The sequence below is a fragment of the Betta splendens genome, chromosome 8, assembly GCF_900634795.4.
Source record: "Betta splendens chromosome 8, fBetSpl5.4, whole genome shotgun sequence".
Classification (NCBI taxonomy): Eukaryota; Metazoa; Chordata; class Actinopteri; order Anabantiformes; family Osphronemidae; genus Betta; species Betta splendens.
The window spans coordinates 10,254,135-10,281,624 of record NC_040888.2 but is presented as its reverse complement, the minus strand read 5'-3'; the positions used below and the strand labels follow the sequence as shown (position 1 = coordinate 10,281,624).

The 27,490-nt window shown below is 49.5% G+C and overlaps 2 protein-coding genes and 1 long non-coding RNA gene across 4 annotated transcripts; 2 read left to right on the top strand and 1 right to left on the bottom strand.

Annotated features, from left to right (window-relative positions):
- The first annotated feature begins 199 nt into the window (after positions 1-199).
- Positions 200-5,524, top strand: si:busm1-163l24.3 (uncharacterized). Its single transcript, XM_029157926.3, has 6 exons — positions 200-342; positions 1,215-1,398; positions 1,759-1,862; positions 1,948-4,653; positions 4,761-4,969; positions 5,066-5,524. The coding sequence occupies exons 2-6, from the start codon at positions 1,215-1,217 to the stop codon at positions 5,133-5,135; spliced, it is 3,273 nt and encodes a 1,090-aa protein (XP_029013759.1). The 5' UTR covers positions 200-342; the 3' UTR covers positions 5,136-5,524.
- On the bottom strand, positions 5,520-27,490 carry vat1 (vesicle amine transport 1). Its single transcript, XM_029157927.2, has 6 exons — positions 26,837-27,490; positions 22,064-22,271; positions 14,686-14,856; positions 13,709-13,798; positions 12,672-12,913; positions 5,520-10,635 (listed from the first exon to the last, which is right to left on the bottom strand). Exons 1-6 carry the CDS (start codon positions 27,260-27,262, stop codon positions 10,363-10,365), a joined length of 1,410 nt encoding a protein of 469 aa, XP_029013760.1. The 5' UTR covers positions 27,263-27,490; the 3' UTR covers positions 5,520-10,362.
- Positions 12,908-18,566, top strand: LOC114859877 (uncharacterized). 2 transcript variants are annotated; one of them, XR_008695449.1, is made up of 4 exons: positions 12,908-13,975; positions 14,182-14,317; positions 14,431-14,870; positions 18,312-18,566. It is a non-coding gene; the product is annotated as an uncharacterized LOC114859877 (long non-coding RNA). The 2 variants fall into 2 exon arrangements; XR_003786563.3 differs by lacking the exon at positions 18,312-18,566 and adding an exon at positions 16,279-18,305.

The window sequence follows — 27,490 nt, the reverse complement described above, 5'->3', positions numbered from 1 at the left end:
TACAGACACAATTATAGACAAATATTACCCTAATGATTGAATTGTAGACATCAATAACAATGAACAATAGAATAGTTTTGTTGTTTTTCTTATACATCATTTACACATAACTAATAGATATCTTGTTGATGACTAAACTGGTACATTCTTTAGCTCTTTGGAAAACCCGTCTGGGCACTTAAACGCACACCCTCTGATACTGACCATGAGCATTTGATGGCACTTTAACGCCCCCTTGCGCTGACACGAGAATTCAAACAATAAGGTAGTTTCACTTTCCTCTACAGACTGTGCGACAGTCTCTGAAAGACAACGCCAAATCACCAATGAAACATTTGTAAGGTCAGTGATCACGTTGTGTGCGTCCAACCTGTGTTATGGCGGATTGCATTGGGCTCTCGCCAGAACCGCCGGCAGTGCGATCGTAGGATTGTCAGACGTGTTTGATTTCTTTCACTTCCTTGACTTTCGACTCTGCAATGTGGCTTTACCTCGTCTGAATACGTTTGGTTGGCATCCTGTGGCAGTAAACACTTCATATTCGCACGTACATGCATTTCTCAGAGGAATTCAGATTTCAGCCTCCGTCAGTGTAATATTATAATAGCAAATGCTTGTCGAGCGTGCGAAACGCAACATGTAGCTATTAAAATGCCGTTTTGCCTCAGATTGTTCTTTGTTAAGAGGATATAGCAAACGGTGGAGTAGAGGAAGAAATGGGGGAACTGGTTGTTGACGTGATCAAGTGTCAAATTCTGCCCATGAAACCTAACTTTCCTTTCTATTTATAATGCAAAATATGAATAAATATTCTAGCAGTTATTATAGACCATTAATAAAATCTGAAAAGAGACCATTATATTGAAAAATAGGAACAATATGCTGAAATAAAAAATGCTTAAAGTACACAAACGTTTTATTGATAAGTATTCTAAATAGACGTTTTTGTGTTTGCTGATGTAGTGTGTTAGTAACCCCCAACAGAGGGTGTTATAATATCAAATATGTCTCCCTCTCTATTTGTATGGGTGGGGTCTTTTCATGGCTGCCTGATACTAAAAATAATAGTTCCTTTAAGAGATCTTTGTGTTTGCTATCATCGTGTTGGCATTCATGCTCACACTTTATCCTGAACTATGACATTTATGGTGTTGCTGTATTGCTGTCACTCTCGAGTCTCTTCTCCTCATCAGTAATGGTCTTTCTCCCAGTAGATGGCGGAGCCGGGCAGGACTCTCAGAGTAACCGGCCTACCCACAGGCTTCGAGGAAGACAGGCTCAAAGACAAGCTACTTATTCACTTTATGCAAACCAGGAATGGAGGAGGGGAAATAGAGTCACTCACTATTGACAAGGCGACACCCATCTCTGCCCTCATCACCTATGAAGACAGTGCAGGTCAGTAGGGTCACTGTTTGCACATGTACTGTATGTGCACATACAATTTAATGCATGAGGATATATCTGAGGAATTATTTGGTTTTGTTACATGCACACATTGGTTTTGAGACAAAACGTAACATGCGTCGTTAACTTTCAGGGAAAACACTTCAAAAATTAACTTCATTCATTTGCGTAAGTATTAGTAGGGAATGGCATTGTATTGGCTGCCACCAGTGATTTACACTGGGCTGGAATGTTGGCATGCAGCCCAATGGAATGTTGGCATGCAAGTCAATGGAGTGACCAGTGGTTGCTTAGTGCTTAGTCAGGATGCTGCTCAGACTGATTTCCCTATGGTAACCCCCTCTCTCACAGTGGCACAAAGAGTTATTCAACAGGGCCGGCACACTCTGGAAGTGGACGGGAAAAAATATAAACTTACTGCAACCGAGCATTGTGAAAGGCTGCACCCAGACAAGGTACACCGTACTATAATATTGAAAAGAATAATAAAAAACTACTGAGTATTATTTATTGCCTTGTTGCCTTTATCCACAATCGTAGGTCATCTTAAGGTTGGCAGCAACTATTGACTACAGACAACTTCCTGGGGGCATCCGAGCTGTGACAGGCCTTCAAACGAGCCACCCTGATGTCCAGATAAGTTTTCCTAAAGACCAGCTGTGTGCATTAAATGGCAGCTACTCCAGAGTCCAGGCTGCCTTGGCACAATTACTTGAACATTATGGAAGCTCACAGTCAGCAGAAAACAAGGACTCTGTTAAATCTGCCACCCCTCCCTATAGGTCAGTTCAGACCACACATTATACTCAGGAGTCAGTATATCAGAGCAAGAAACATCACAAGCAAATGGAAAAAAGGGAAAAGGTCCGTTTGGACCCACAATTTGATGAGTGGGACTCAGGCATAGACAGAGACAGAGCATCTACTGGTTATGGCAGAGAGGACACTGCTCAGACACTCAACCCAGTCCTCCAGGTGTCTGAGCAGCCTACAACACCGGAGGAGGACCTCTCACTAATCGTAGATGCAGACATGTTCCAGTATCTACAGAAACACTGCCAGAAAGAATACCAGCATATCCTTAAAAAGTTTGGTGTTGAGGTGGTGGATATGACAAATCAGGGGTTGACTACGCTGTTTCTCCAGGTTGCTAGCGCAGGGGGGGAGGGTGGTCCGGAGCTTCTGAAAGCGGCACGAAAGGCAATGAGCACGTTTTTCCAGAAGAATGAATCCAAGATCTGTCGAAGCCAGCTCCTTAAGAGCATCCTTTCCTCCAGAGGAGGATTGCGTAAAGCATTGGAAAACCTAAGTGTCAAATTTCCCAAACTTCTTCTGAAAGAAGATGAAACAAACATTTACATTATTGGGGGCAGCAGTGACGTATCTGAAGCCAGACGATGGCTTCTCATGGACTTCGACAAACTAAGGGGTGCGAAAGATGATGTCGCCAGCCTTTTTGGATTTCCTTCATATGATTCAAATTCATTAAATCCTGCTGGTGGGGAGAGAGCCCCCTTCACCATGTCCACCCCTGAAGATGCTCTGGATGACAGGATAAATGATATTCTGAGGTCAGAGGAGGATGAGAAGCGAAGTGAAGCAGCTAAAAAGTATAAACTAGCAGCGCGGTTCAAGGATTCAGGACTAGCTGCATTAGGCAATCGACCAACTGACTACCCTTTCAGAGGGCCCTCACCTTCTAGTAGACAAGGCTCTGGGCTAATGTCAAAGTATGACGTACTGTCAGGAGCCACTGGACATTCTGGGGAAAGAGCCTCCCCAGTTTTAGCCCTAAACACCAACAAGGACATCTTGTTTAGAAGTGGCAATTATGTACCTTCAACCGTTTCTTTGCCGATGAAAAGTGGCCTGAACTCAAATTTCATAGAACCTCAATCCAAGAGTCCAACATCCCCTCTCAGCACCACGCAGTCCAATTTAGGTCCTGCATTACTGCCTGCAGGGTCCGGACCCTCTGTGAGGCGAGCCAATAGTTTCTCAGGAACCCCTCAGCAGAAGGCCCAACTGATGGACCAGAAGAGTAAAGATGACTCCAGTAAGTCCGCTGTCAGGCCCAAGGCCAGCTTCGGTACCAACATAGAGACGGGCGTCCACCATGTAGAGATCAGAGCTCCATGGAAATTGTGGAAGCACATAAAAGAAGCCTACAGCTTTCAGCTGGATGACCTGACCTCTGATGTCCAGATGAAGGAGAGTCACCCTGAGAGCGGAGACCTGACTGTCACCTTACGAGGGGCCAGCGCACCCACAGTACGCTCGTGTCAACTCGCTTTACAGGAACTGATTGAGTCAGTCAGTGAAGACTTCACCGAGAACGTGCTGCCATTATCAGAACTGGGTGTCACGAGTTCAGCAGATGAAACTTTACAGGCTTGCTGTGCTGAAGTGCGCAGCCGCTTCAAGAAGGTTACTATTCTAATGACGAAGAAAGATTTGCTTCTCCTCGGCCCAGAACTGTTGTGCTCTCAGGTAGCCGCTACTCTCCTGGAAGTGTTTTCTGGCGATTTGTCCCAAATATCCGAGCAACAGACCCTCAGTAGTTTCAGCAGTAGTTCATTTTCTCAAATAAATAAGGATCAGTTGACTGATCTACACTATAACAGCAAAGCAAGAGCAGCCGCTCAAACGGGCGGTGGTCAGAAGTGGAGAACAAACCACACAAGTGACTTTAATGAGACAGATCTGAATGGATCTGTTAACGAATCATCGGCGAGGAAGCACGCCGTCATCAAGGAGAAAGTGAAATTGACAAGTGCAGTTGAGCGTGACGAGCAGAAGACTGATACAGTTGTCAACTACTTGACAGCAGGATGTGATAAAAGTGAAGTGAAACACGCAAATGGTGTTGATTCGACAACAGGCCGCACTGAAGACGTGGCTCCTCAGAATAAAGGACGAAACGCTCATTCTGCTCCAAGCGAGAGCACAGAACAAGGACACCTAGATATCCCAAAGGAATCCAGGTCAAGTCGGGAACACCTGGACCGCGTCTGTGTGTGCGGCCGGAAAGAGTCGTCGCTCGTAAGGACCGAGTGTGGGGTCACGCTGTGCTCCGAGTGCCTGGACACCGTTCATGCCCGATGCAGAGTCTGTCACAAGGCGGACCTGACACCTCAGGGCGTCTGGGGCAGAATGAGCAGCTCCAGACTGCAGATGAGCATACCAGGTCACAAGAAGGACTTGGTCATCAAGATCACATACAACATTCCTGATGGTGTTCAGGCGGTGAGAAGCTTTACCTGACAATCCTTGTATTTTACTGATAACTGTATCTGAAAGAGGCATAATAAGCATTGTTTAAGCTCATTATGTGTTTTTTTCCTACCCACTAGGAGGGTCACCCGAGTCCTGGAAAACCCTTCAAAGGAGGGGTCTTTGAGGCCTACCTTCCTGACTGTGAGAGTGCACGGAGGCTGCTGCCCAGGCTACAGGAAGCCTTCAGGCAGGGACTCACCTTCACAGTGGCCGGCAAAGGGACAGACGCCAGGGTCACCTGGGACGGCATCCCACACAAAACCCAAGTCTTCGGAGGCAAATCAGGGTGAGTGAGTCAATGTGGAGGCAAAAGGCGGTGGAAGTAAAGGTCAGCAAACGCCCACGTTTCTGAGATGAATGCTCCTCTTCGTGTCTCTCCCAGGTGTGGTTACCCAGATACGACCTACCTGTCGCGCTTGTCACACATCTTGGCCTCCAATGGGATTCAGTGAAAATCAGCCAGATCTCCGGAATAAAAGAATGAAACGGGAGAGTCGAGATTAGTTGTTGTGGAGTTCAGTTTCTTTATCTTTCTTGTAATTAGACGTTTGCACTGTATGTGTGTGCTGATAAAATATTTTTGATGTATAAAACCATTGAGATTTTTTTTCTAACAGTTGGAGCCATGACTGAATAGATAATGTAAGTAATATTTTTTTATTCTACATGAGTCTGAACATCTTTATTTAGTAATAATGTATTTTATAGCATAATACTGTATAGATAAAACATCAAATCGTAGATTCTAGGATATTGTATCATAGGAAAATATGTTAATATTTTAAAACAATCTGTTGGTTTTTATAATGGGCACAGAAATAAAAAAAAATCACACCTTCTGGCTTTTTGTTATGCTTTTTTTATTAGTCCTGGAAAACATGTAAGGCATATGGTAACATTACACACTGAAGCGTTACAAGCTCTAGAGGCCATGTGGACAACATGGCACCACGCAGTAAACCCAGAGTCAAGCACAGAAGCAGCATCAATTCAAAGGGTTTAAAAAACAAAGTTGAGACAAGAAGAGCGTTTTCAACCGGGGGAAAAATACAACACAAGGACGGTCGGACGGACGGGGCCGAGGAGCGCTAGCTTGGAAGTCAACCTATTGGGTATGCCCTGTAGAAAACCACCACGGACGACTGAACTCTAGCAGGACGAGCGTGGTGGCACGGATGTGACGCGAGGTTCTGAAGCAGTCCCAGAGTTTAAGGTGTGTCGTGAACGCGCTGTGACGGGGGCCCGTGCTGAACGTGGGGCCGGGGAGTCGGGGGGGGCAGTGGATTGGCTTCAGTTGGCAACGTGATACGACTGGAAGTGCGTTCTCCTCCCGCACAACACAAGGAGACGGAGCTGCACAGACGCGCGCCTTCTATTCCGCTCAATGAGACATGCACCCCCGTAGAGAAGGTGACAAGGCTTCGTCGTGCGCGTGTGATGTGGTTGCATTAGAACACCTTGAAAACAATAGCTGCAGGCAGATGTGGCTCTCGGTGCGGACGGGTGAACACGGCGGCCCGACTTTGACTCACAGTATAATATAAAGCTCACATCAAACACGGATAGTGGCAGATTGCGCAGTGAACTCGGTGTGCGGGGAAACAGGACGATGTCACCTCAGGTGTGACGCGAAGTGTGTCGGTAAAAGCAAAAGTGAAATGAGGAAAACTGCTTTTTGGAGCGGCCTGAGGAATCATGGGTAAAACAAAAAGAAAGGGCCTGCGAGGGACGGCGGCTGTACAAGCCAAGACACTTGGAGGAGTAGCTGTTGAAAATATTACACGCATGTTCAATGTAAAACCAGAAGCAGTGAAGATTCATATCGAATCCCACACTGCAGATGTTCTGAAAATTACCACTTTATTTTCCACTTCTTACATGCATCACTGAGTTGTTGAATACTTTTGCATAAGTGTCTGGAATGATGCGAGACCATTTCAAGGTGCAGCCTCGCCACGGTGGAAAAGCGCTCGGGCGTCAGGCCAAAGCAGAGAGAAGCGGGCTGGAGTTCAAGTGACGGATCCACTTGAACCCTCAACCCCAGACGCCAAACGCCCGTCCCACTGATTGAGCTCATCTCAAAGGCATCTTAGCATAAAAGAGCCATGAGGAACATGTTAGAAAGAAACGGGATGATAATCTGTTTTCCACATGCTGATGAATGCATGCAACATCTAATTCCAGATGTCAGAGCGATGTTTCATTTGCTACAAATGTGCGCGGAGTGAGAACGGCTGGATGCTGCTGCGCCGTGACCGCTTCGCCGGCCAAGAGGCTCCGCGGATGCAGCACAGGGGAAAGAGGAAGGACTGAACGGAGATCAGCTGTGCAGCGGAAGTGTTGCATCTGCACCAGGCCAGGGCTGAGATGAGATCGACCAAGAGGATGAGGGTTGTGTGCAGCTGTGCAGAGATACCGCGCCACAGCTGCATGCAAACATCTGGTCCCTCACTTGCTGCCCAGGTCATTTGTAAAGAAAATGAACAAACCCATAGAGGGGAAGTCACTAAGGTTCAGATTTGGAGGAATGCTGCTGATTTAATCCGTCTTGTCGGGAAGTTTGTGAACCTAAAAGTGCCTTTTTCTCTGCGATACTGTCGTAAACACACAGGAGAAATGAACCCGGCCTGTCGACATATCAATCACATTCCAACACAGAGAAGATACAAACACGGAGGAGCCGCCTCAGCTGGAGGTACGCGCGAATGGGGCCGGGCCTGCGCTCCGGCAAGACTGCAACCGGTCCAAAACAGCGAATTGTGTTAAACCGTTTGTAAACTGCAGCAAAGACATCGTCAGTAGCACCCATGAACATTTGGGATCAACTTTGACGAGAACTGTGGTTTTTTTTACCCCATGGTTGACAGAAATGCTTCCAAAACAGATTTTCTTTCATTTTTTTCATACTTTTATGCACTGTTAATATTCAAAGCATCGACAGAGGAATATACATACATTTTGGCACACATGGTTCAGACCAACAGAAAGACTTCATCACATTTAAAAGGAGTGCAGGTTAGCAGGTCCCCACGTAGAGTATGAACTTTGAACTTTAAACCCTTGGATAACAAAACAAACAAACAAAAAAAATATACAGGTAAATCAAAATAACATATTAAGTAAAAGATACTTTTTTTTTTTAATTGAAGCGTTTGTTTCTCACATGGCACTCGGAACAGAAGCACCGTCCACAGGTTCACAAAGGGAGCCCAGCAGATTAGAACAGAACACTAACCAGAGGCTAACGGGACACAGTCACTCCCCACACCTGCATGGCGGTCGCGCGCCAGCCCAGCTCGCCCCGCCCCGCCCCGCTCCACCTCTTAAGGACGGACGCGCGCGCTCCGATTTCTGCCGCCGCCCCAGCGCAGTCGGCCGAGGCGGCGACCGTCGCGCGTGCGCATGCGGTGCCACCTGCGCTTTCGCCGAGCCGCAGCAGAGACGCCGGGAGTGGATGAGAGGAAGCAGGCAGCGGACGTGGGGCAGAACCGGGAGCCTGCGTTGGGGCTGGAGCGTGACCGCCATGCCTGTAAGTGCATCAGCGAGCAGAGTGCAAAATACTAATACCAACTGTCCTCACAACACATGCCTCTTATCAGACAGAGGGAGAGATAGAAGAAGAAGAAGGGCTGTGGCGGGAAAGCTACATAATACTGTAGCAGAGTAGTGCGATGGGGAAATGTGAGGGTCGGGTGGGTGCTTTTGAAACCTGACGAACGACCTGAGGACACACATCTTTTCACACACAATGGCACACCACACACAGCACATGAGGGAGGCCACTCATGCTAACACAACTTTTTTTTCCTCTCTTCTTTTTTTGGACATTTTGCTTTTGTTTTTTTTCTGATTTTTTTTTACAAAGTTACTAGTCACCATCTGAGTCTGGACACCGAGGCCGGGCTCACAGGCAGACAGGCAGGAAGATGGTGATGATGAAGATGCAAGGTTGGCATCCACCCACACCGACGATTTATGATCCAAAACAACGCAGAACACACCTAACAGACTTCTAACGTCAGGACAGCCAGACGAAACCCATTCTGGCCATTAGGGGGAGCGGTGCGCCGGTTCTGTCTAAAGACTGCACACATTGTCAAGGCTAGACTTCAATTTCGGCTTAATTCAGCTTCAAAATGCCCTGAAATCTGCTTCACCACCTCGGTATTTACAGAATCTCAAATACATTTTACACCTGCTTAAATTCTAGTAAATGGCTGTGACCGTTGCTAAATACAGGGTTAGAGAAAGGAGAGAGTCAGAAGAACAGACCACAGTGCCATCTCTGATGAGCCTGACGCCTGTTGCTATGCCGACCATAGAGAGGGAAATGGAAAGAGGCGAGAGAGAGAGAGAGAGAGAGAGTGGGGAGGAGGAGAGGAGACAAAGTATGGACGGCAGCTTGAATTGAATTCCCCTCTCTCTGGTCAGTGATGGGCAGGCGAGAGGCTGAATGCCACGCAGCGCCTCGAGGAGGATCAGGGAGGCAAAGCCTGATCCAGAGGGAGCAGGGCCGGCATTCACCTTCTTAACTTGCTCATTTCAGACGCTTCACTGTCTCAGCGCGACAGTGCCTCTTTCATCGCATTCAGAGTGTGTACGTTTTGTGGCTTGTTTGAACAGCAACAAATTCTCTCTTAATTGGCAGCGCGCTCCGCTTGCCAACAGTTGTTCAGCTAGAAAAATCTGTAACTAGGGAGAAGGAAGCTGAGCAATGATTTCTGCCTCCCCATTCAATGCTGCACAGAAAGGCTCATTATTAAGGAAATTCATATTCAGGCAAGGGCAAAACTGCAGCCACTGCATGAACTTCAGTGAACACATGCATTGTGGAGCAGTTTCCAGATAACTGATGCTGCTTATAGCCAAGCTAAGGCCACAATAACCAATGGTAGCGTTAACACTATTGTCAAACATGATGATCAAATCCATGATGCAAATGTGTCCAGGGAAGGTGGGGTGCATCAGCCAATCACAGTCGGGTCTGACTCATACTGTGACATAACTAAGCTTTGGACACCAAGAGACGTGTGGGTGGGCGTGGTTCTGCGTCTATCTGCCTGTCTTTGCGCCTGTCTGCGAGTCCGGCCCGTGGACGACGGGTGTGGGTGATGTGGGAGGTGAGGGCGGACTCAGCGCAGTGAGGGAGGGGGGTGGGGCGGGGGAGGACAGGAGGTGGCAGGTGGAAGTCAGAGCAGAGCGATTTAGCACAGTGGGAGCTGAGGTGAGAAAGGGGCCTGGGGGTCGAGGGTGGGACCAGTGAGCGAGCAGGGACTGTGGTTGTCATGGAAACGGGCAATTTGCCCCAGGCCTGGACCCTGTCCACAACCATCCGTGGCTTTCTTGTCTCTGTCATTCCCGATGGGAAAAACCTCTCGAGCGTTGAGGACGCGTTATTAATCTGGTGAAGCAGAAGGAAAACAACTGGAGCGTACGCGTGTAACAGGTGACTGGGTTTTAGATAAAGGCAAGAAAATGAGATTGGAGGAAGGAAGGTGGCTGGAGCCAGGCCTGAGAAATCGCTCATGAGGATGAAAGACTGACATTGGTGTGATCATTTTTGTGATCTCCCCTCCTAGCTAACCCCCAACCCCACCCAGGCACCCCCCCCACACCACAACCCCCGCTCCCAGGACACAGACCCCCTGCTGGTCTGCTCGACTTTCCCTCCTCTTCTTCTCACTTCTCCTCCTTCTTGGGCTCCTCCTTCTTCTCTTCCTCCTTCTTCTCCTCCTTCTTGGGCTCTTCCTTCTTCTTGTCGTCCTTCTTCTCCTCCTTCTTGCCATCGTCCTTCTTCTTGTCATCCTTTTTCTTGTCCTCCTTCTTCTTGTCCTCTTTCTTGTCCTCCTTCTTGGGCTCTTCCTTCTTCTCCTCCTCGGGCATCGGCTCTGTGGTGAGGATAACTTTCCCGATGTTGTTCCTCTCCTGCATCTTTCTCATGGCGTCGCCCACCTAAAGGAGACAGAAAAAGAAAGACGGTTACATAAGAAGAGATGTAACAAGAACTACCAGGATTTTAAAAAACATGTTTCATTAACAAAATTCTGTTGCACGTAAACAGTAGTGGCCTGTTTCTCCTATACCCCCTACATTTCCACAAGTCCTTGTGCTGTTGATTTTCTGTGTTGAAACCACAGACTGAATAGTTTTACTTTAATAGGCAGCATGTGTCAAATTACATTGATTGAGAGGAGATTCAAAAAATCTTTGAAGGGAAATGCACTGTTGGAACAGAATACAGCATTAAATGCACAAAGGGGATAATACATAATGTAAACAGACGCTCATGATTTATTTAGCAGAAATATATTAATCATTTTGAAATTTATTATAAGCATAAAAAACAGATGCTGGATTTTAAGGATGAATAATTTAAATGCTTATGTGATGATTTATTCAAAGCAGTGCTGTGACACAAGTTTAGGTGATTTAATTTCTCTTTTCATTGGACGTGTCCAATGTAAAAGTGCTCCTCCAGTGACGGAGGAAGCCATTGCAGTTGAATTAATCGATAAACCGCTTCTGGTTTATTGATCCCAGAGCATTTCATCAGGAGTGTATAAGACACGTCGCTCACAAGATTACACTGGCGACAACTCCACAAGATGCTAATTCAATATTAATCACTAAAAACTAGAAAGTTACATCAGTTTTCAGTCCGGAGCCTGAATTGGTTGCACACTGTAAGTCATAACGGTGGGAGGACAGACCCAATCCCCACCCTCCTCTTGACCACCAAGCTCTGTCCACCGCCTGCTCTCATCTCCATCCTCCCCCCTCCCTTCTCCCCCCGTTCGTGCAGGCAGACCACCTAACGACCAATGCCACGGCAACAGTGCCATCTCCTAGCAACGTAAAGCCTGGCTGAAACATGGCCCTGACGACTCAGACACATGGGAAAAGGAGAGCGTGTGGGAGTTTGAAGTGGAGGGGTGGCAGTGTGTGTGTGTGTGAGGGGGGGGGGGTGCAGGGAGCAACTGGTGTCCTTCTGAAGAGGAACACGGCTGAAACTGAAAGGGAGGGAGCAGCGAGTACGGGAATTATAAGAATCATCTTCAGTGTGAATGAAAGTCACAGCGAGAGCGACTGAGGCTCTTTTGACGACTCCACCCACATGCACCCTTTCACTCTCCGAGATCTGTCAGCCTCTCCGTCTCTCATCTAGGGCTGGCGTGTGCTATTTTCAGCCACAGACATGACCATTATCCTCTCGGGCATCTGTGCAGATGCAGATAGTGAAGCGAGAGGCCAGAGAAGGCAGAGATGCTGCTCATTTCAAATATTACCACGCATGTATATTGATTAGAAGAGGGGGGAAAAGGGTGATTGTAGAGAAAAGACTGCGATGGATGACGCCAGGGCGTGGCACCACGGCCCTGCAGCTGTTGCCCTCATTCGTGCAGACTTCCACCAAAAACTTTACGCACCCATATACCTGCATCTGTACAATGGATGACTCTCCCATGTCTCGGTCTCATACTTCAGGGCCCCTCCCTGAGACAGACGCACACACTGACTAAAGGACGTCGCCATAGCAACAGGAGAGGAAAATGCAAAAAAGACGGGAGAGAATACAGCGAGATAGAGAGAGGCAGTCAATAACCTAAAGACAGAGAGAACAAGTCCGATGTAAAGAGCAGGCAGATGGAGAGGCAGAGAAAGAGCGTCAGATGGCGAAGAAAGGCATCGGCTGTTTCTCTGCGGCCACTGTCGCACGGGCCAAAACACCGTCCAGCACCGACTCCGACAACAGAAGATGTCAGCCGCCGACTTCCCCCTTCCCTCCGTGTTTGTCACACTCTCTCTATTCATATCTGCTAGCGCTGTTAATTTTGCCAGCAACAATCTGACTCTGTCTGGCTGAGTGAGTCCTGCTGGAACAGACACACAGCGTCTTCTGGACAAACTTTGGCCTTTCGGTGTCTCGCTTAATCCGAGGCCACACCCAGCTCACTGTCAGCTGGCCTTCACATTTATGAGGAACAGACCTGTTCAAGATGCCAAGTGGAGTCGATGCGGGGCTTGACCTTCCCCTGCTTGTAGAGGTCCAAAATGGTGCTCATGGCCTGGGAGATGAGCTCCGTCTCCCCGTCCAGGTAGCCCAGGTGGAAGCCACACACGGACTTGTTCCCCTGGATCAGGCTGAGCGTGTGGATGGAGAATTGGTGGTACCAGTTCTTGGCCACGGCGATCAGGTTCTTCTTCTGGCCCGCCAGCATGTTAGCTGCACCTGACGGATGCAATTATTAAAGGTTAAACAATGCTGACAAAAACAACAACTGATTGATACTAAGGTGACTTCCATATTGTTTTCCTTTCTAGCCCCTCTTACGTTGACCTCTCACTCTCACCTATGTGTCTCTAACCCTGAAAACCTTGTTAGCGCTTTAGCTGTCAACACATTTCCTTCCTATGCTCTCACGTTCTCACTGGCGCAGGGAACCAGAGGACACAAAGCTTGCTCTGAGCGAAACGAGGGGCCGAGTTGCTACGCTGAGACACATTCCAGGTTTGGTGTGCATAGAACGGCCATTGTTCTGCCATGAATACTTCAGATACGCTGGAGGAGAAGGCCTGCACAGAAGGACCATGAGGATGGGATGGGGCTGGTGGGCTCTGCAGCGGGTGAGAAAGGGGGAATGGCCGGGAGTGGGGGGCACCGCGCTGGGTTTCTTTGCAACATGCAAAGGCAAAGCCCTGTTCTCCGTGGATGCCGTCCACACCCACTACTGCATGCATGCAGATTGGCATCGCAACAGAACAGGCGTAAAGGCCTTCCCACGGAAGACACGCAGCACTCCGAGGACCCGGACATCTATAGGGGTCACCCCTCCCACCAGGAAGCAACTCCATTCTGCAGCAAACGTGGAATCTATTCTACACAATGTATTAATAATCCTAATATTGTTCTGTAGCAGTAAAAGTTGTGATTTATTTTTGTCTATATTCAGTAGATCTAAAAAATCTGTATTGATAGACGTTAGCTTGTGCAAGTAACCAACCATGATGTTTCACTTGCTCCTACCATAAGTGATGAGTTTGCCCATGGGCTTCAGCAGGTTGTAGGCCTTGTGGGTGTCTGATCCTCCAAGAGGGTCCAGTATAATGTCCAGCCCTGTAGCAGTAGAGAGAAGAAGGGGACAGCGTGAATTCAAAGAGGACAAACTGCAGCAGCCCCCTCTGCACGCCAGAGATCGGTGGAAGTAGCGAGTGTGGCCAAGTTGTGTCTTGTTTGCATGAAGACGAACCCATACGTGTGCCAAGCGGAGACGAGGGCCTTGTGACTGACTGAGTGAGTTTTAGGTGCCTTTCATTTTCTTTCCTCTGATAAGACGAGAGGTAAAATGTCTCTTAGTCACGGTCCGTTCCATTCCTCGGTGGACGAGTAACAAACTAACCTCTGAGCAGATGGTAAAGTATCTAAGTACGAAGGTTTCTCTGTGGCTCATTAATGTCTGGTCGTGGAAGCTGGGCCTTAATGATGCCTCTCTGTGCCAGAGGGGACTCCTCAAATTGGGCTACCCCTCCTCGCTCCGCTAAGCCCCGCTTCTATTGATTGTGGGAGGCTCACAGCAGGATTGAGCCTTGACCACGGCGCGGATGAATTGACGGAGAGCCAAAGACAGAGAGAAAGGTAGCTGCACATTGATCCGAGCTTCTAATTAGATACATACTGTCTAAAGTGTCAGCGCTCGCTCTCGCCCCATCCGTCTCTAATGTCTGTCTGTCTCGCTCTGTGCTACAAAGAACAGAGGTGGAAGGAAGAGGAGCGTCCAACCCCTGGAACGAGGCCTTCGTCCCACTAAGAATCAGCAAGAACTAAAAAGAAAGAGACACTGCACTTTGATTCAGTATCTGAGAACAGAAACGATGAATGATGAGCAAGGATGATGATGAGCAACCACTGCTTCGTGAACTGAGCTACACGTGTACATGCAAAACAATCTGCCTCGTCCCCAATAACAGCATTTCCACATGGAAACCGGTGCAGAGGCTCCTCACCTTTGGGGCTGATCTTGCGGACTTCTTCCACGTAGTCCTTGGTGCGATAGTCGATGGCGTGCGTGACGCCGCCCTCGCTGATGGTCTCATGCTTGCTGGAGGACGCCGTGCCGAACACAGTCACGTCCTTCACTGTCTTGCACAGCTGGGTCGCCGCTATGCCCACGCCGCCTGGAGGAGGAGAGGTGGGTTATATATGGCCACACACACACACACACACACACACACACACACACACACACACACACACACACACACACACACACACACACACACACACACACACACACACGCGCGTTTGCAGGACATCACCTGTGGCAGCTAAATACGCTTGTTTAAGGCAAAACCAGACAAAGGAGCCATTAAGGAGAAGAATTCTCCTTCTCGAACAGGTAAATGTGATTAGCTTTATTTGTTGTTCCATATTATAAGAGCGAGCATGTGTTTGCTCTGGGGTATGTAAAGAGCGTGATCACATTAACCCATCTGGACGGGAGAGAATAGACGCCCACACAAAGACACAGACGCATCCATCTGGGCAGAGAGCAGCCATTGTAGCTCAAATGATACACCTATGGTTTTAGTCGCTCTATTCAAGACAACCTGTCTAAAATTCCTCAGGACAAGAAAAACAGACCTGATTTGTCAGGGAAGTAGAGCTGGATGACATTCTATCGCAAATTACATAAGCAGGGCTCCTCATATTGGTGAAAACAAAACGGGCCACATTGTCCAGGATGCATTTCAGGGACAAACGCAGTGTTTCAGTAGATGTTTTCCACTGTATCTGAAAGTGTGCGCACTGTTTGTTGAGGCAGTCAAGGCAAGAACTAATAGGTTACTGATAAGCTGTGGCTTGTTTGAAATGGAGGCCGACTCGAGGACCTGGACTGAAAGGCGTCCATAAAGGTCACTCATGCCTGACCGAGTAAAGAGCACATGGTATCTGATGGCAGCGAGCGCAGCAACACGGGCAACACATAGGTTGGAGCCGCGTCCATTTTAGAGAAATAGCTGCGATGCCGGACAGGCGAAGGCTCCAAACATGATTCGCTTGTTTACACAGCACGGTGGGTAAACGCACCTGAGATCGCTGATGCATCGGATTCGATTTGTCCAAAACTAAGCAAAGATTAATTATTTATATGTAGAAATTAAAAACAGATAAAAACCTACACTACACAACATATTTTACAATCTGTACTGCTGCATATTCTCTGTAGCAAGTTATTATATCAATACATCTTTAATGTTGCAGCTCATCATTTGTTTTATGGGGAAACATACAAGTTGATTTATTCTGGGATAAAAATGACTCGGTTAAAAAGCACAATTTCCTCAATGAGATCCTGGCAGATCCTCTGTGAAGCTGCATTAAAGCAGCACTGACACGGCCCAGAAAAATGACCTGAGATCCAGCCGACAGATTAAGGCCAGTTCAAATGATCAACTTTATTAATCATTGTCCAGGAAGAGAATAAAAAGAAGCTGATGTTAGAGTAATCGCAACAGTGATTTGTTACAAAACAGCTCCCCAGAGGAAAAAAAAGGCAGAAGAGACGATTTGAATTCAACCAGTTTGCTTATCTTCAGTTTCAGTGTCAAGATCAAAATTGGCTTCAGAGTCCGTACGCGCTTAATCAAGCAGGCCCTGATCGAGCAACGCTGACATCGACGAGGGAACGGACAAGAAAGGAGAACCGCTGCTGTTGCTGCTGGATGCGAGCGTTGTTACAACATCCCCATCTCTCCTTGTCCTCCGAGAGAAACCAAGTTTGTGTTGCCAAGGAAACCTTGGGCAAATTACCGGCAATGACTGAGCAAAAGAAGCCATTTTGTTTCATTGACTGCTCCGGCTTTGGACATAAAGCAGTGTTTTTTGGGAATCACTACTGGAAGATGAATATTACCCTCGATATGTTTGTCTGACAGGCCCTGAACTAGAACAGTGAGAAAGCATGTGTATATTTAGGACTCATTTCTAGGGGAAGGACAAATAAATCCGCCATTTTACTTGTTTCTCCCAGTGAAATCATGTGAGTCTACACCTGTTTACCTTTGACTTGTGGCTTATCAGCGAGGCGCGGCTCATGTGAAGTAGTAGGGCCGGTTAAATCAGCGTTGCCAGTCTGACGGATTTATAAGCTGGTTTTGGTTAATGACTCCGCCGTCATATACTCTGTCCTTTACTGCCAGGCAGTCGCATATTAATATTTAACCAGCAGCTGTGGGGAAACGACGTCTGCAGAGACCCGGCCTGCTTTCGCTTTTTACTTCAAGAAACAAAAGACTCCCCAATCGAGCCATAAATCATTAGGTTCATGTGACGACCGTCTCATTAATGCCAAAACTGTTAAGTTGAAATGCGTTTCCAGCCAAAGAGATGATGCAACCCAGCGAAGGTACCCGTCTCTGAATCTCTCGTGAGCAAACTTCTGATTTCTGATCACAAGACCGCTGAGCGCTGCCAAGAAGCCTCCACTGCGTCCTACCTCGCTTCAAGAGAGAGGACCTCAGCCTTGAACACTCCTCAGCGCCTGCTAGAATCTACTAATCTTCACAAATATGCACAGGGATTAAAATATCAGCCTTCCATTAACCCGGTGCTTTAGTTCCCATCGTTGAGTCCCTGAAATATATTTTTCCCCCTCAACATCGACGTCTTCACACTAGAAGTAGTCTTTTTAAATGAAATGTCAGAGCGTGATTCACGGCCATCCACAAACACTTAGCCTCCGTCTGGGGAAGACAGAGCAACTTAAGCAAAATTCTTGCTGCTAATTGCATTTGTTCTGCTCAAAATCCAATTGAATTGTTTACACTTGGCAATTAGGAAACGTCAATAAAGCGCCTGCCTATCTCGTTTTTCCTTTCTCTCTCCGGAGCAACAGGATACACAGTGGGGTTTTGTCTCGCCCTGAATTCTTACATACTGAAATTCTGGCACAAATTGCTTTTGGCTTCCATGACACGACTGGAGTGAGGAGGAATTTTCCCTAAAACACAGCGGAATCCGGACTGACACTGAGGCCACTGTTATTGCTCCACACCCAGAGTTCAACAGCAGGGGTGGGTGGGGACGTCAGGATCGGTTTTCATAAAAAGATAGCGGGATGGATCCCCTGTCTTCCGCATCACGACATATATCTCAATTTACTTTGGAGTGACAGCCTCGCTTTCAACTCGTATTCGCGTCCGGATAAACACTCTCGCACACGCGGGCCACGCTACGGTCTCAGGTGCGAGTCGGCAGACGGATGCTCGCCATATGGCAGCTGCCGGGGACGACGTGGTCGTCTGAGCTGCTGTTTCGCTGTGATTTTATTTGCATTTATTTCCACGTTTCCTCAAGGACTCTGGTCTTTGCTAACCTACCATTAGCTCGCGGTGGTAACAGCTGAGGAGGAGAGAAGCACAAATGTGGATCCACGCATCCTTTCTCCCCAAACCCGCCGTGGCAGCGTTTCAACAACAAGCCCGAGCAAAGAAATGAGCAGTTTATTGCTACGCTCTGCAGCTCTGTAACAGTTATGAGCCTTGTAAAAGGAGACGTGGTTAGTTGTTTGTGGACGTGGACTCTGAAATATTACTCATTATGTAACTTCGGTGTTTTTTTTTATTTTTAGATGACGTGTGAGTGTGCTCACACTGTGGGCTTGAAGTGAGGCCTGATGTGCTCCTCTCTCTCCAATGGTGCAGAATGGACGAAGCCTGTCGTTTTTGGGCGAATGTGTAAAAAAACGACGTCCCTGTGATTTCCTGAGTAAAGATTCTCACACTGGCACAGACACGTGGAAGCGAGTGTACATGTGTGAAACAGGAGCCGGTGCACACTCATCCTGTTCCCCCTTACATTCATAAACAGGTGCCCTGACATAGGTTTCACACACACACACACACACACACACACACACACACACACACACACACACACACACACCTGCACAGCGGTTAGGGCGGGGGCGGATGGGGTCACTCGTCAACGGCTGCAGCAGCGAGTCGGCGACGGAGCGACGTGATTGGCGGGTTGGGTCGGAGGTTGCCCTGGTTTCCCTCTCCTATCAGTGCAGCTGATCTGCCGCCGGCAATGCCAGGCCCCGGGAACACAGAGACAGTTCAACCGCGCAGCCCAGACTCCCGCTTAGTGGTCAGACTGAATTAGCATTCTCTGAATTAGGGTAAGACCTCCCGAGCAGACAGACCAGGAGGAGAGAGCAGGAAACCATTTTCAAGGCGCATCGAACTTCTATCGTGCCTCCGAGGAAACAATGGATCTATTAAAGTGAGACGTAACTACAGTTGAGCCAATGCTCGCATAGCAAGAGGCTCTGTTGTCTGGTGAATAATAAATGAGAGAAATAAAGTGGGCTTCACTCGTATGAATGAAATACACAGGAATCTATATTTCTTTCACGGGTTTCATAATTCCTGTGCTGTGCAAAGCAGCTGTGCACTCAGGGCTCATGCGCCCGAGGCCCTGCCTGCAGCTCTGACAGCAGTCATGAAGATCGACACCAGGAAGGAGCTCGTTCAGCAAACCGCCGGGGAGCCAGCCACCTGTTACACCCGTTTCCAGCGTTCACAGCTAGCAGCACTGCTAACATTAGCGCCGACAGTCCAGCCCTTCATGACTGAGTGACGTAAAGACTGATGAAGTTCATGTTGAGCACAGATGAAGCTAAATGCAAGTAAAAGAGATGAGAGACACTCTATGGAGCTGGATGAATGAAAGGTGATGTAACAACTTCTGCAAGTCAAATGTTATATAATAAAAATAATAATCTGATTGTAGAAACCTCTTAAATCATTTGGTCTGAATCAAGTGCCTTTCAGATTCTGGATCATTTTGAATGGGATTTCTGTTGTGGTTATTGCAGCGTCTGGCATTTACCATAGCTGTGATCTGCAACTGGCTGAGAGCCATCTGTCATCCCAGACACAGAGCACAGGCTTCTAAGACGGAGCTCACATATAACATCATATAAACCCAAAGTATAACATTATCCAGAGGAGACTTTTTTGATGTCGAACACTGAACAATGAGGATATATTTGAAAAGAAAACTTCCAAGGAGGATTTTCCAACAGGAACAATTACTTCCAGAGCCAGCGGCTCAACTCTCTATAGATTAGTGAGGTTTAACTTCTCAGCTGTGTCTGCTGTATCTCAAAAGCCTCAACTTCACGCTGCCTCACACGTTCTGCTGCAGAGCTGGTTGAGCAACTTCACGCGGGGACACGTTGATAACGTACAGTATTTACTGGATATAGCCCCTCGCCGTGCTTGTAGGTCTCCGGCGAAACTGTCGCACAAGCACAAATTAGCCAGAACGACTGACGACACGAAACCCTGCAGCCGCCACCTACTTCATATTATGAATTCCACATCTGCAGCACAATGCAGGACACTCTACATCGGCCCGGAGTCGCCAGAGATCTCATAAATAAAACACCAGTGGACGTCATCATTGGAAGCAGCGGAGCCCCATATGTATGCAGGAATGCACAACGTGGGTGCGGTGTCGGGGCGGCTGGCCGGGGTCCATAAACACCAGGGCCGGTTCAGGGAGAGGTCGGAGGAAAAGCTGCTGGCCGGGCACAGTGGGAAGACCCGCGAGATACGTGGAAATGCCGCTCAGCGCCGACCCCCGCCCAGCCCCACCCCCCGTGGGGAAAACGAGTGTCCGTTCCCCGATGACGATGAGAGAGAACGGAGGTCTGGAGGAGGGAGGGGGGGGCGGAGGATGCAGATGTGCGGTGCAGCGGAGAAGGGAGGCACGATGGGAGGAAGTACAACAAGCCATTGTTTGGAAAGTGAGGACAGGAGCAGACCCACGAGACGGACAGCTGAGGCCCAGTCACCAGGGTTCGCAGCATAAAAACCCCAGTGATTGATGGGACTGATTGAGACCCATCCAAGGTCTGTGCACTGCTCGCATCATCATAATGTATAAGTCACAAGTCACTAAAAGGAGGCTGATTATATTCTTTAAGTGATCAAATCAGTGGATTCGACCCCTATTATGAGACTAAACAGGTCAAGCATGAGGCAGGTCGACGAGGCTGAGCCCCTCAAACATTCAACGAGAAACAACGGCGCCAGATACGAAGAGTCCAGACCCGCGACCGACTGAAGAGCAGCCCAGCGCCTGCTTCTCTGGAGCTCAGCGTTTGATCTGCACTCAACACAAAGCGCTGCGTTGTCTTAATGTACTCCGCCATCAGCTGCAACAGTCTGACGGAGCAAAGTGACTTTGACCCATCTAAATAAAACGGCATGTGGTTAAACGGGGTGTTCACTGTCTCTGTGGTCAGAGCGGTTTCATAATGCAAACACAACACACACCCTGTGTTCTGATGTGTTGCTGCGTTTTTGACTCCAAATGCATTTGAAATATCTTTAGGAATTCTAATTGAGGCGACGGTGGATGAGTTCCACATTTTCACTTGCAGCACTGCAGCCAAATAAGTGACATGTAAATAGGCCAAAGTCAGAATATACTGATGGGCTTGGATGTTGTTCATCCATGCATCCCGTGCTGCAGCCATGTTATTCAGTAACATGGCTGCAGCACGGCTTTCAACATCTGAGCAGCACAAATGTTTGTGTCGTCGCATTGTGCTCGTCCGGTCCTGATCTCCGGCCAAGCCTGGCAGCCTGCCCCGCGAAACCAGAGACGCCGCCTCCACCGAAACGCCACACGGCTGCTGTTCCCGCCCGTCCCACGGCGTCCGCGCCGCCGGCCCGCGCCTTCAGACGCCCGAGAGGCACCGGCCCCGTGATACGCTCTGCACAAACATCTGGGATTCCTCCGTGGCCACCGAGCCCACAACTATGAGGTCTGGAGCTGTCATTGAGAAAATGGGAAAATGCCAAGGTTCGCGGCGGCGCGGTGATAAAAGCACGGGACGGAGCCACGTGTGGAGTTCGCCTCGCACAGAGGAAGCGGGCTCAGGTTTCAATACGTGCTGTTCACCCCTCAGTTGCTCACACCCATGCGGCCCAAAAGCCGAGACGAACCCCCGTCTAAGGTTCCACGAAGAGAGAGTGGATGAGAAAAGTGAGACGCGGTGGAGAGCGACACAGAACAATGTCTCCTGGCAGCGCTCCCGCTCGCTCCAGATGGACAAATCAAACGCTCTCACGCTGCGTCACTCCCCAAAACAGGTGCTGCGACTCCCCCGGCCCCCATCCATCGTCCACCCGCTCAGCCTGACCTTTGACCTCACGAGCAGGTGACAGGTGCTCTGACATACAGAGGAGCTGAACCGTGGATGCTCTGGTGAATTCGTGATCTCGAGCACCAACAGTTCGCTATCAATCAATTCAATGGACACCAATAGAGAGTGCACAGGAAGAGCTGTGTCAGCGTCTGCACCTGCGGCGGCGTGGACCAGGACGCTCTGGTTGGGCCGCAGGTTGCCGAAGTCGAACAGCATCATGTAGGCCGTGATGTAGTTGACGGGCAGCGCCGCCGCCTCCTCGAAGCTCATGCCCTCGGGGATGAGGAAGGTGTGGCTCGCCGGCACCGCCGCCACCTCCTGCCAGAGCCCGAAGCGGTTCAGCACCATCACCTTGTCCCCCACCTGAAAGAGACGAAGGAGAAGGTGAACAAAGCGGCAAAAACAATTACAGCTCTGTGTCTTTAACAATAGTTCATGTTGGTTCCGCGGCCTGAAGGTTTGGAGTGTTGTCGGGCGTATTGGGAGCCATTCAACATGGCGGCACCTTGTCCACCAAACCCCAGAGTGAGAAAAGGTGCGAAGCAAACAAAGACAGGGATAGAGTAATAACCAAGGCTTCGCTGATTTACAGCCACAGAGAGGGAACGGGGGCGTCGGGGCCGACCGGGACCGGATCCTGTGAGATTCTACTGTAGTAACTTGCAGCGGTTTGTGGCTTTGGACGCGGCCCGATAGCATTATTAATGAAAATGTGCTACGTGCCGCGGGCCCCGATCCACCTCCTCCCAGATTAACCCTTATCGAGGCAGGATCCTCCAGTTCAGCGCCGCGTCTCCCCAGAAGAAGACCAGCCTCCGCGTGAACTTCCCTCGGCGCCGCCGCCGACCAATCAGCGGAGCCCACCCGAGGGACACGGGAAACACAGACAGCAGCAGAATTATAACTCTCTTCCTGTTTTCTTCCTCCCCTTTTACCCACCTCTCGATACATTCTCCTCTTCCCTTCTTTCTCTTTCACTTCCTGCCTGTTTTCCTCTCCCTCGGCTCCTGAACATCTTCCTTCCTCTTTATCCACCGCGTCTCATCCTGTCTGCGTCTCAGACCCGCCGCCTTCTTCGACACACTCTCTTTCATCCCCCACCTCTTCATCTTCCAGCGTCTTTTCCATCTTCTTTCTCTGTCCTGTATCGCCTCTCTCTCATCAGCGACACAGGACAATGGGGCCCATCTTCTCCCCTGGCTTCTCTCCACTCATCAAATTCTCTGCCAGATTCTTCCTCATGGCTGAGCAAAAGACAAGCTCTCTCCTCCTGGGAACGAACCCTCTCCACCCGGGACTCTCTAATGGTCTGGAGGGAGCCATGCGCCTCGCTGTGTATCCACTCCAATTAGAGAGATCTCTGTCTCTCTCTCTTTTCATGCCCACATCTTTCAGTCTGAGGCCGAGTCATTTAGTTCACTTTTAAGGTCCACATTCACTCTTTCACCGCAGGCTACTTCATCGCCCTTCCTTTTGTTACCGACACCGGCTCCATCGTCGCCTCTCTCCGCGCTTTACGCTGGGAGTTCACACATTCATCAACCTCGTTTAATTGGAGGTGGTGTGGCACAAATCGATAGACGGAGGAGTTCAGGCTTTTACAGGAAACACAAACATGAGTCACGCTCTTCTTCTGTGCCTACGGAAAAACATGAGTTACTGTCAGTCACACAGAAACTGGTTAGGAAAGCGAAGGCCAAGCAAACCAGCCTTGTGACACTTCTGTTACAACATGCTCACAGTGAGACACACACGCGCGCGCGCGCGCGCACACACACACACACACACACACACACACACACACACACACACACACACACACGAGTTTCCTTTCTCGGTCTCCGTGCCACTGCATCAAACGTAGTCACATTTGGGGTCAGGGGTGCGGGGGTGTGGAACAAAGACACTTCCAGTTAACTGTATATAAATGGATTTAATCAGGAGGTGATTCAGTTTTGGGGCACGCTCGCCTCCGATTCAGCTGACTCCAGGCTTAAATTTGATGATCTCAGCGAAAAATGGCCAAAAAAAAAGAAAAAAAAGAAAAAAAGAAAAAAGACAAACAAAATTCCCGATACCCAGTTCCTGAGTCAGGTTGAGAGAGAAGATGAACAACACCCACACAGCCTGGATGGCTCCCGGAAATGTAATTAATAGGAAACATAATATCTCCCTGGAGCAGCTTTACTTGTTGCGGTGCTTTATGGCAGATAGAATAAAGATCCAACCACACACTGTTGGTGTGTAGCTACAGCTTATGCAGCACCTCGCAAATCGACACATCACGCTAACAAACACACTCGATATTATTTATATGGCAATGAGCCAAATTACTGTACTTTCTGGAGCATCGATGGAACTCCACACGTTTGATCCGAGGACTTTCTGGCATTTATTGGGAACCCGCTTTTTGGACAAGCCCAAGGGAGAGAATAAATAAAACAGCAGACACGTCTCATTTTCAAGCTGTAAATGTTGTGATTACAGTGAAGGCTGACAAAGGGAGGACGTGCAGGACAGGAAGGATCTTTGTGATGTCCTGAAGGACAGATGCAGATGCAGATACAAAAGGAGGAGCACGAGAGGGGACGGGATGAAAGGAGGGCGGCGTGACAGCGGGATTCGCTCTAAGTGACGGGGGGAGGATCGAGAGATTAGACACAAAACAGAGAGATAGACGGAGAGAAAGGAACAAGGGATGGAGGAAATACCAGACTGACAATGTGGGCCAGAGGGAGGTAATTGAGAACATATGGGTCAGATTTGATGAAAACTCAGCCAGGGAGCGCATGGAAATGGGAAAAAAAACACGCAGGTTTGGGAAAACGCGTGGAGGTTTTCGAGTCAAGGGAGCTTCATGTGATTTGTGATGTTTCCTCTCGTCCCTGGGTTCCTTCGCTGTTACGCCCCATCCTGGGTCATTTGGGGTGAGTTTACTGTATGACTTCACTCAACGTTACGGCCCCTCTAAGGGACGCTTGTTTTGCAGCGCATATTGAAATACAAACGCAGTGGAAAATAAACAATGGGGAAAAAGCAGCTTTTGAATGAACAGTGGTCATTTGATGCCTCCATCCATGAACATTAACCTTTAAAACGAAAGCAGGAGAGGCAACATAAGGCTCCGAACGATATGAAAACGCTGATGTGATAGAAAGCGCGCGACTACATGTGGATCGAGAATCCAGACACTCGTCAGACAGACCGTTAGAGGAACAGTAAGAGCGATGAGCCTCAAAAAGCTCCAAAAGCCCCGTGCCGTCGGGTTCAGCACATTCCCTCCGCGCCTCCTGCCAAAACACCTCCGAGGTCTCCATCCATTAGGCAGATTGGCTTTTAATTCTATAAGCTAAGGGCTGGGGGGGGGGGGCGAGGGGCCCCCGGTGATAAGCGGCGACGCTCGCAGACTCTCCGTCCAACGGGCCACTCCCATCCAGATGTGGAGAACGTGCCCTTCCGTCAAACGGGGCATTCCACAGATTTTAACTGGCTGACGCTCGAACAACAAACGCCGTGAGTCATCGCTCACTCGCTGATGTGTAACATTCGGGCTTTGTAGTTAACCTCCCGACAGAGGCGTTGCCGTGGTGATGCCATGCATATAGACATATAGCTCTGACTCATCATGCAATGCAAAAGTGAGAGGGCGACGACCCTCCCCCCTCCCCCCCGTCTTTACCTGAATATGAAATAAAGTATTTTATGATGACTGTTTGTCTGACTTGGCTTCGTTTGTTTGACAGCGCGTGGTGCTGAACTTTAAACGCCAGGAATTGATGGAGACAACAGGGGCCACGGCTTCTCCGCTGACAAAGAAGGCGCCCGGTCCCGTTCATCGCACCGACGCGTCTGTCGCGGTGCGCCTCGCCATTTCCGCGCGGCGCGTCTGTGCGCCACCGGCAACAAAAGGCGTCAGGGACTCCGCTCGTCGCCACCGGCGTCAAGTCAGCCGCGCTCACGACTCCGACCGCACACGGTTTCCAAAATAATGCCCCTCGCTCGCGCGGAGGGCGAGAGGCGTCAGCGGCGCACCGTAACGGGCGCCGTCTCGCAAAGCAACGAGGCCGGAGCCACAGCTGCCGCTGTCACGTGCCCCTCGACGTTATTAAAGCCACCGACCCCTCGTGCACGGCGGGTTCTTTATCTTGTACATTTTGATCTCATTTTCCAGCCACAAGAAGACAAAGAAAACTCTTGAGCGAGGCCTTAATTTTGAAGAAGGGACGGTTTCATTTCCGGTCTTATCGCAGCCATCTTTGGCTGACTTGACGGTGCCGTTGGCGCACAACAAGACGCCGTGCGTGGTAGGCGCAGCCAGGGAGAAGGACCTTCCAGCTTTGCGTGCGTTTATTAGGACTTTAGATGAAATCCACACCATTTGTGCCAACACCGAACCAACATTCATCTCCGTCACCGTTTAATGTCGTGCACAAAGTTGAGCCCGTTAGTTTATCAGTGCGCAAAGGCGGCACAGTTTGAGACACGAGGGGCGACGCCTGTCGCCGGTTTCATTGTACCTTTGAGATTCCTTTGTGAAGACGTCTCTTACAGTACGACGTGAAAACACAGCCGAGCTTTAACGCCTCTCACTCGCACAGTACAACGAGCGCCGTCTTATTTTCCGCGCACGGATGAATGGATGCGTGGATGAGCATCCAGAGCGGATCAGAGCCAAACCAAGCAGTAAGCAGCCGTGCAGACTCTCTACGTGTTCAGGGCATTCAAACGATTTCACGGCTCGCTTCTCGGAGCGCGCCGCAACCTCCGCCGCCTGCGCCGCGAGCGCAGCCTGACACGCCCATGTCCAGATGAAGCCGCTCAGCACCGCGCGGCGAGGCGGGCGTTTATCGCTTCATCAACAACGCGCTCACGACGACGGGGCCGCTCGGATGCAATTAAGGTGTAATTAAGAGTTCACGCGCGCGTACCTTTCTGTCCGTCACTTCTTCGCCGACAGCCTCCACCACCCCGGAGCACTCCATCCCCGGGGTGACCGGCGGGGACGGCAGCCGGTCGTACAGCCCCTGGCGCGCCATCAGGTCCGCGAAGTTCAGCCCGCAAGCCTTGACCCGCACCAGGACCTCGCCCGCCTTCAGCGCCGGCTTGCCCTTCTTCACCTGCAGCTTAACTTTATCATAGCCGCCGTAGCCGGTGAGCACCAGCGCGCGGTACGTGAACGTCTCCTCCTCCGGGGCCTTCTCGGTGGCGGCGGCGGGGGTCGCCGCCGCCTCCGCGGCGCCCGCGGGCGCGGACTCGGTCTTGGGCGGCTCGGACTTGGGCTCGTCTGCGGGTTTGGTCTCCTGCTTCTGGTCCACGGCGTTTTGCTGCTGGGCAGGTGCGTCCTCTCCAGACATCGTGCGGGGAGCGGTGAGACTGTGATACGGCTAGAATTTAAAAAAAAAAAACACACGTAGAGGGGGTTTCGCTGGACGGTCTTCCTGTTTCGCTGCGTGCAAATTTTTTTTTTGCAAAAGTCAGAGCTTCTTTTCAGCAGTTTTACATAGAGACGTGAAAACCCGAGAAAGTGGGCTGATGAGTGGCCAGGAGCTGTCAACGCCGCGCTCTGACTGAGAGTGTGGGAC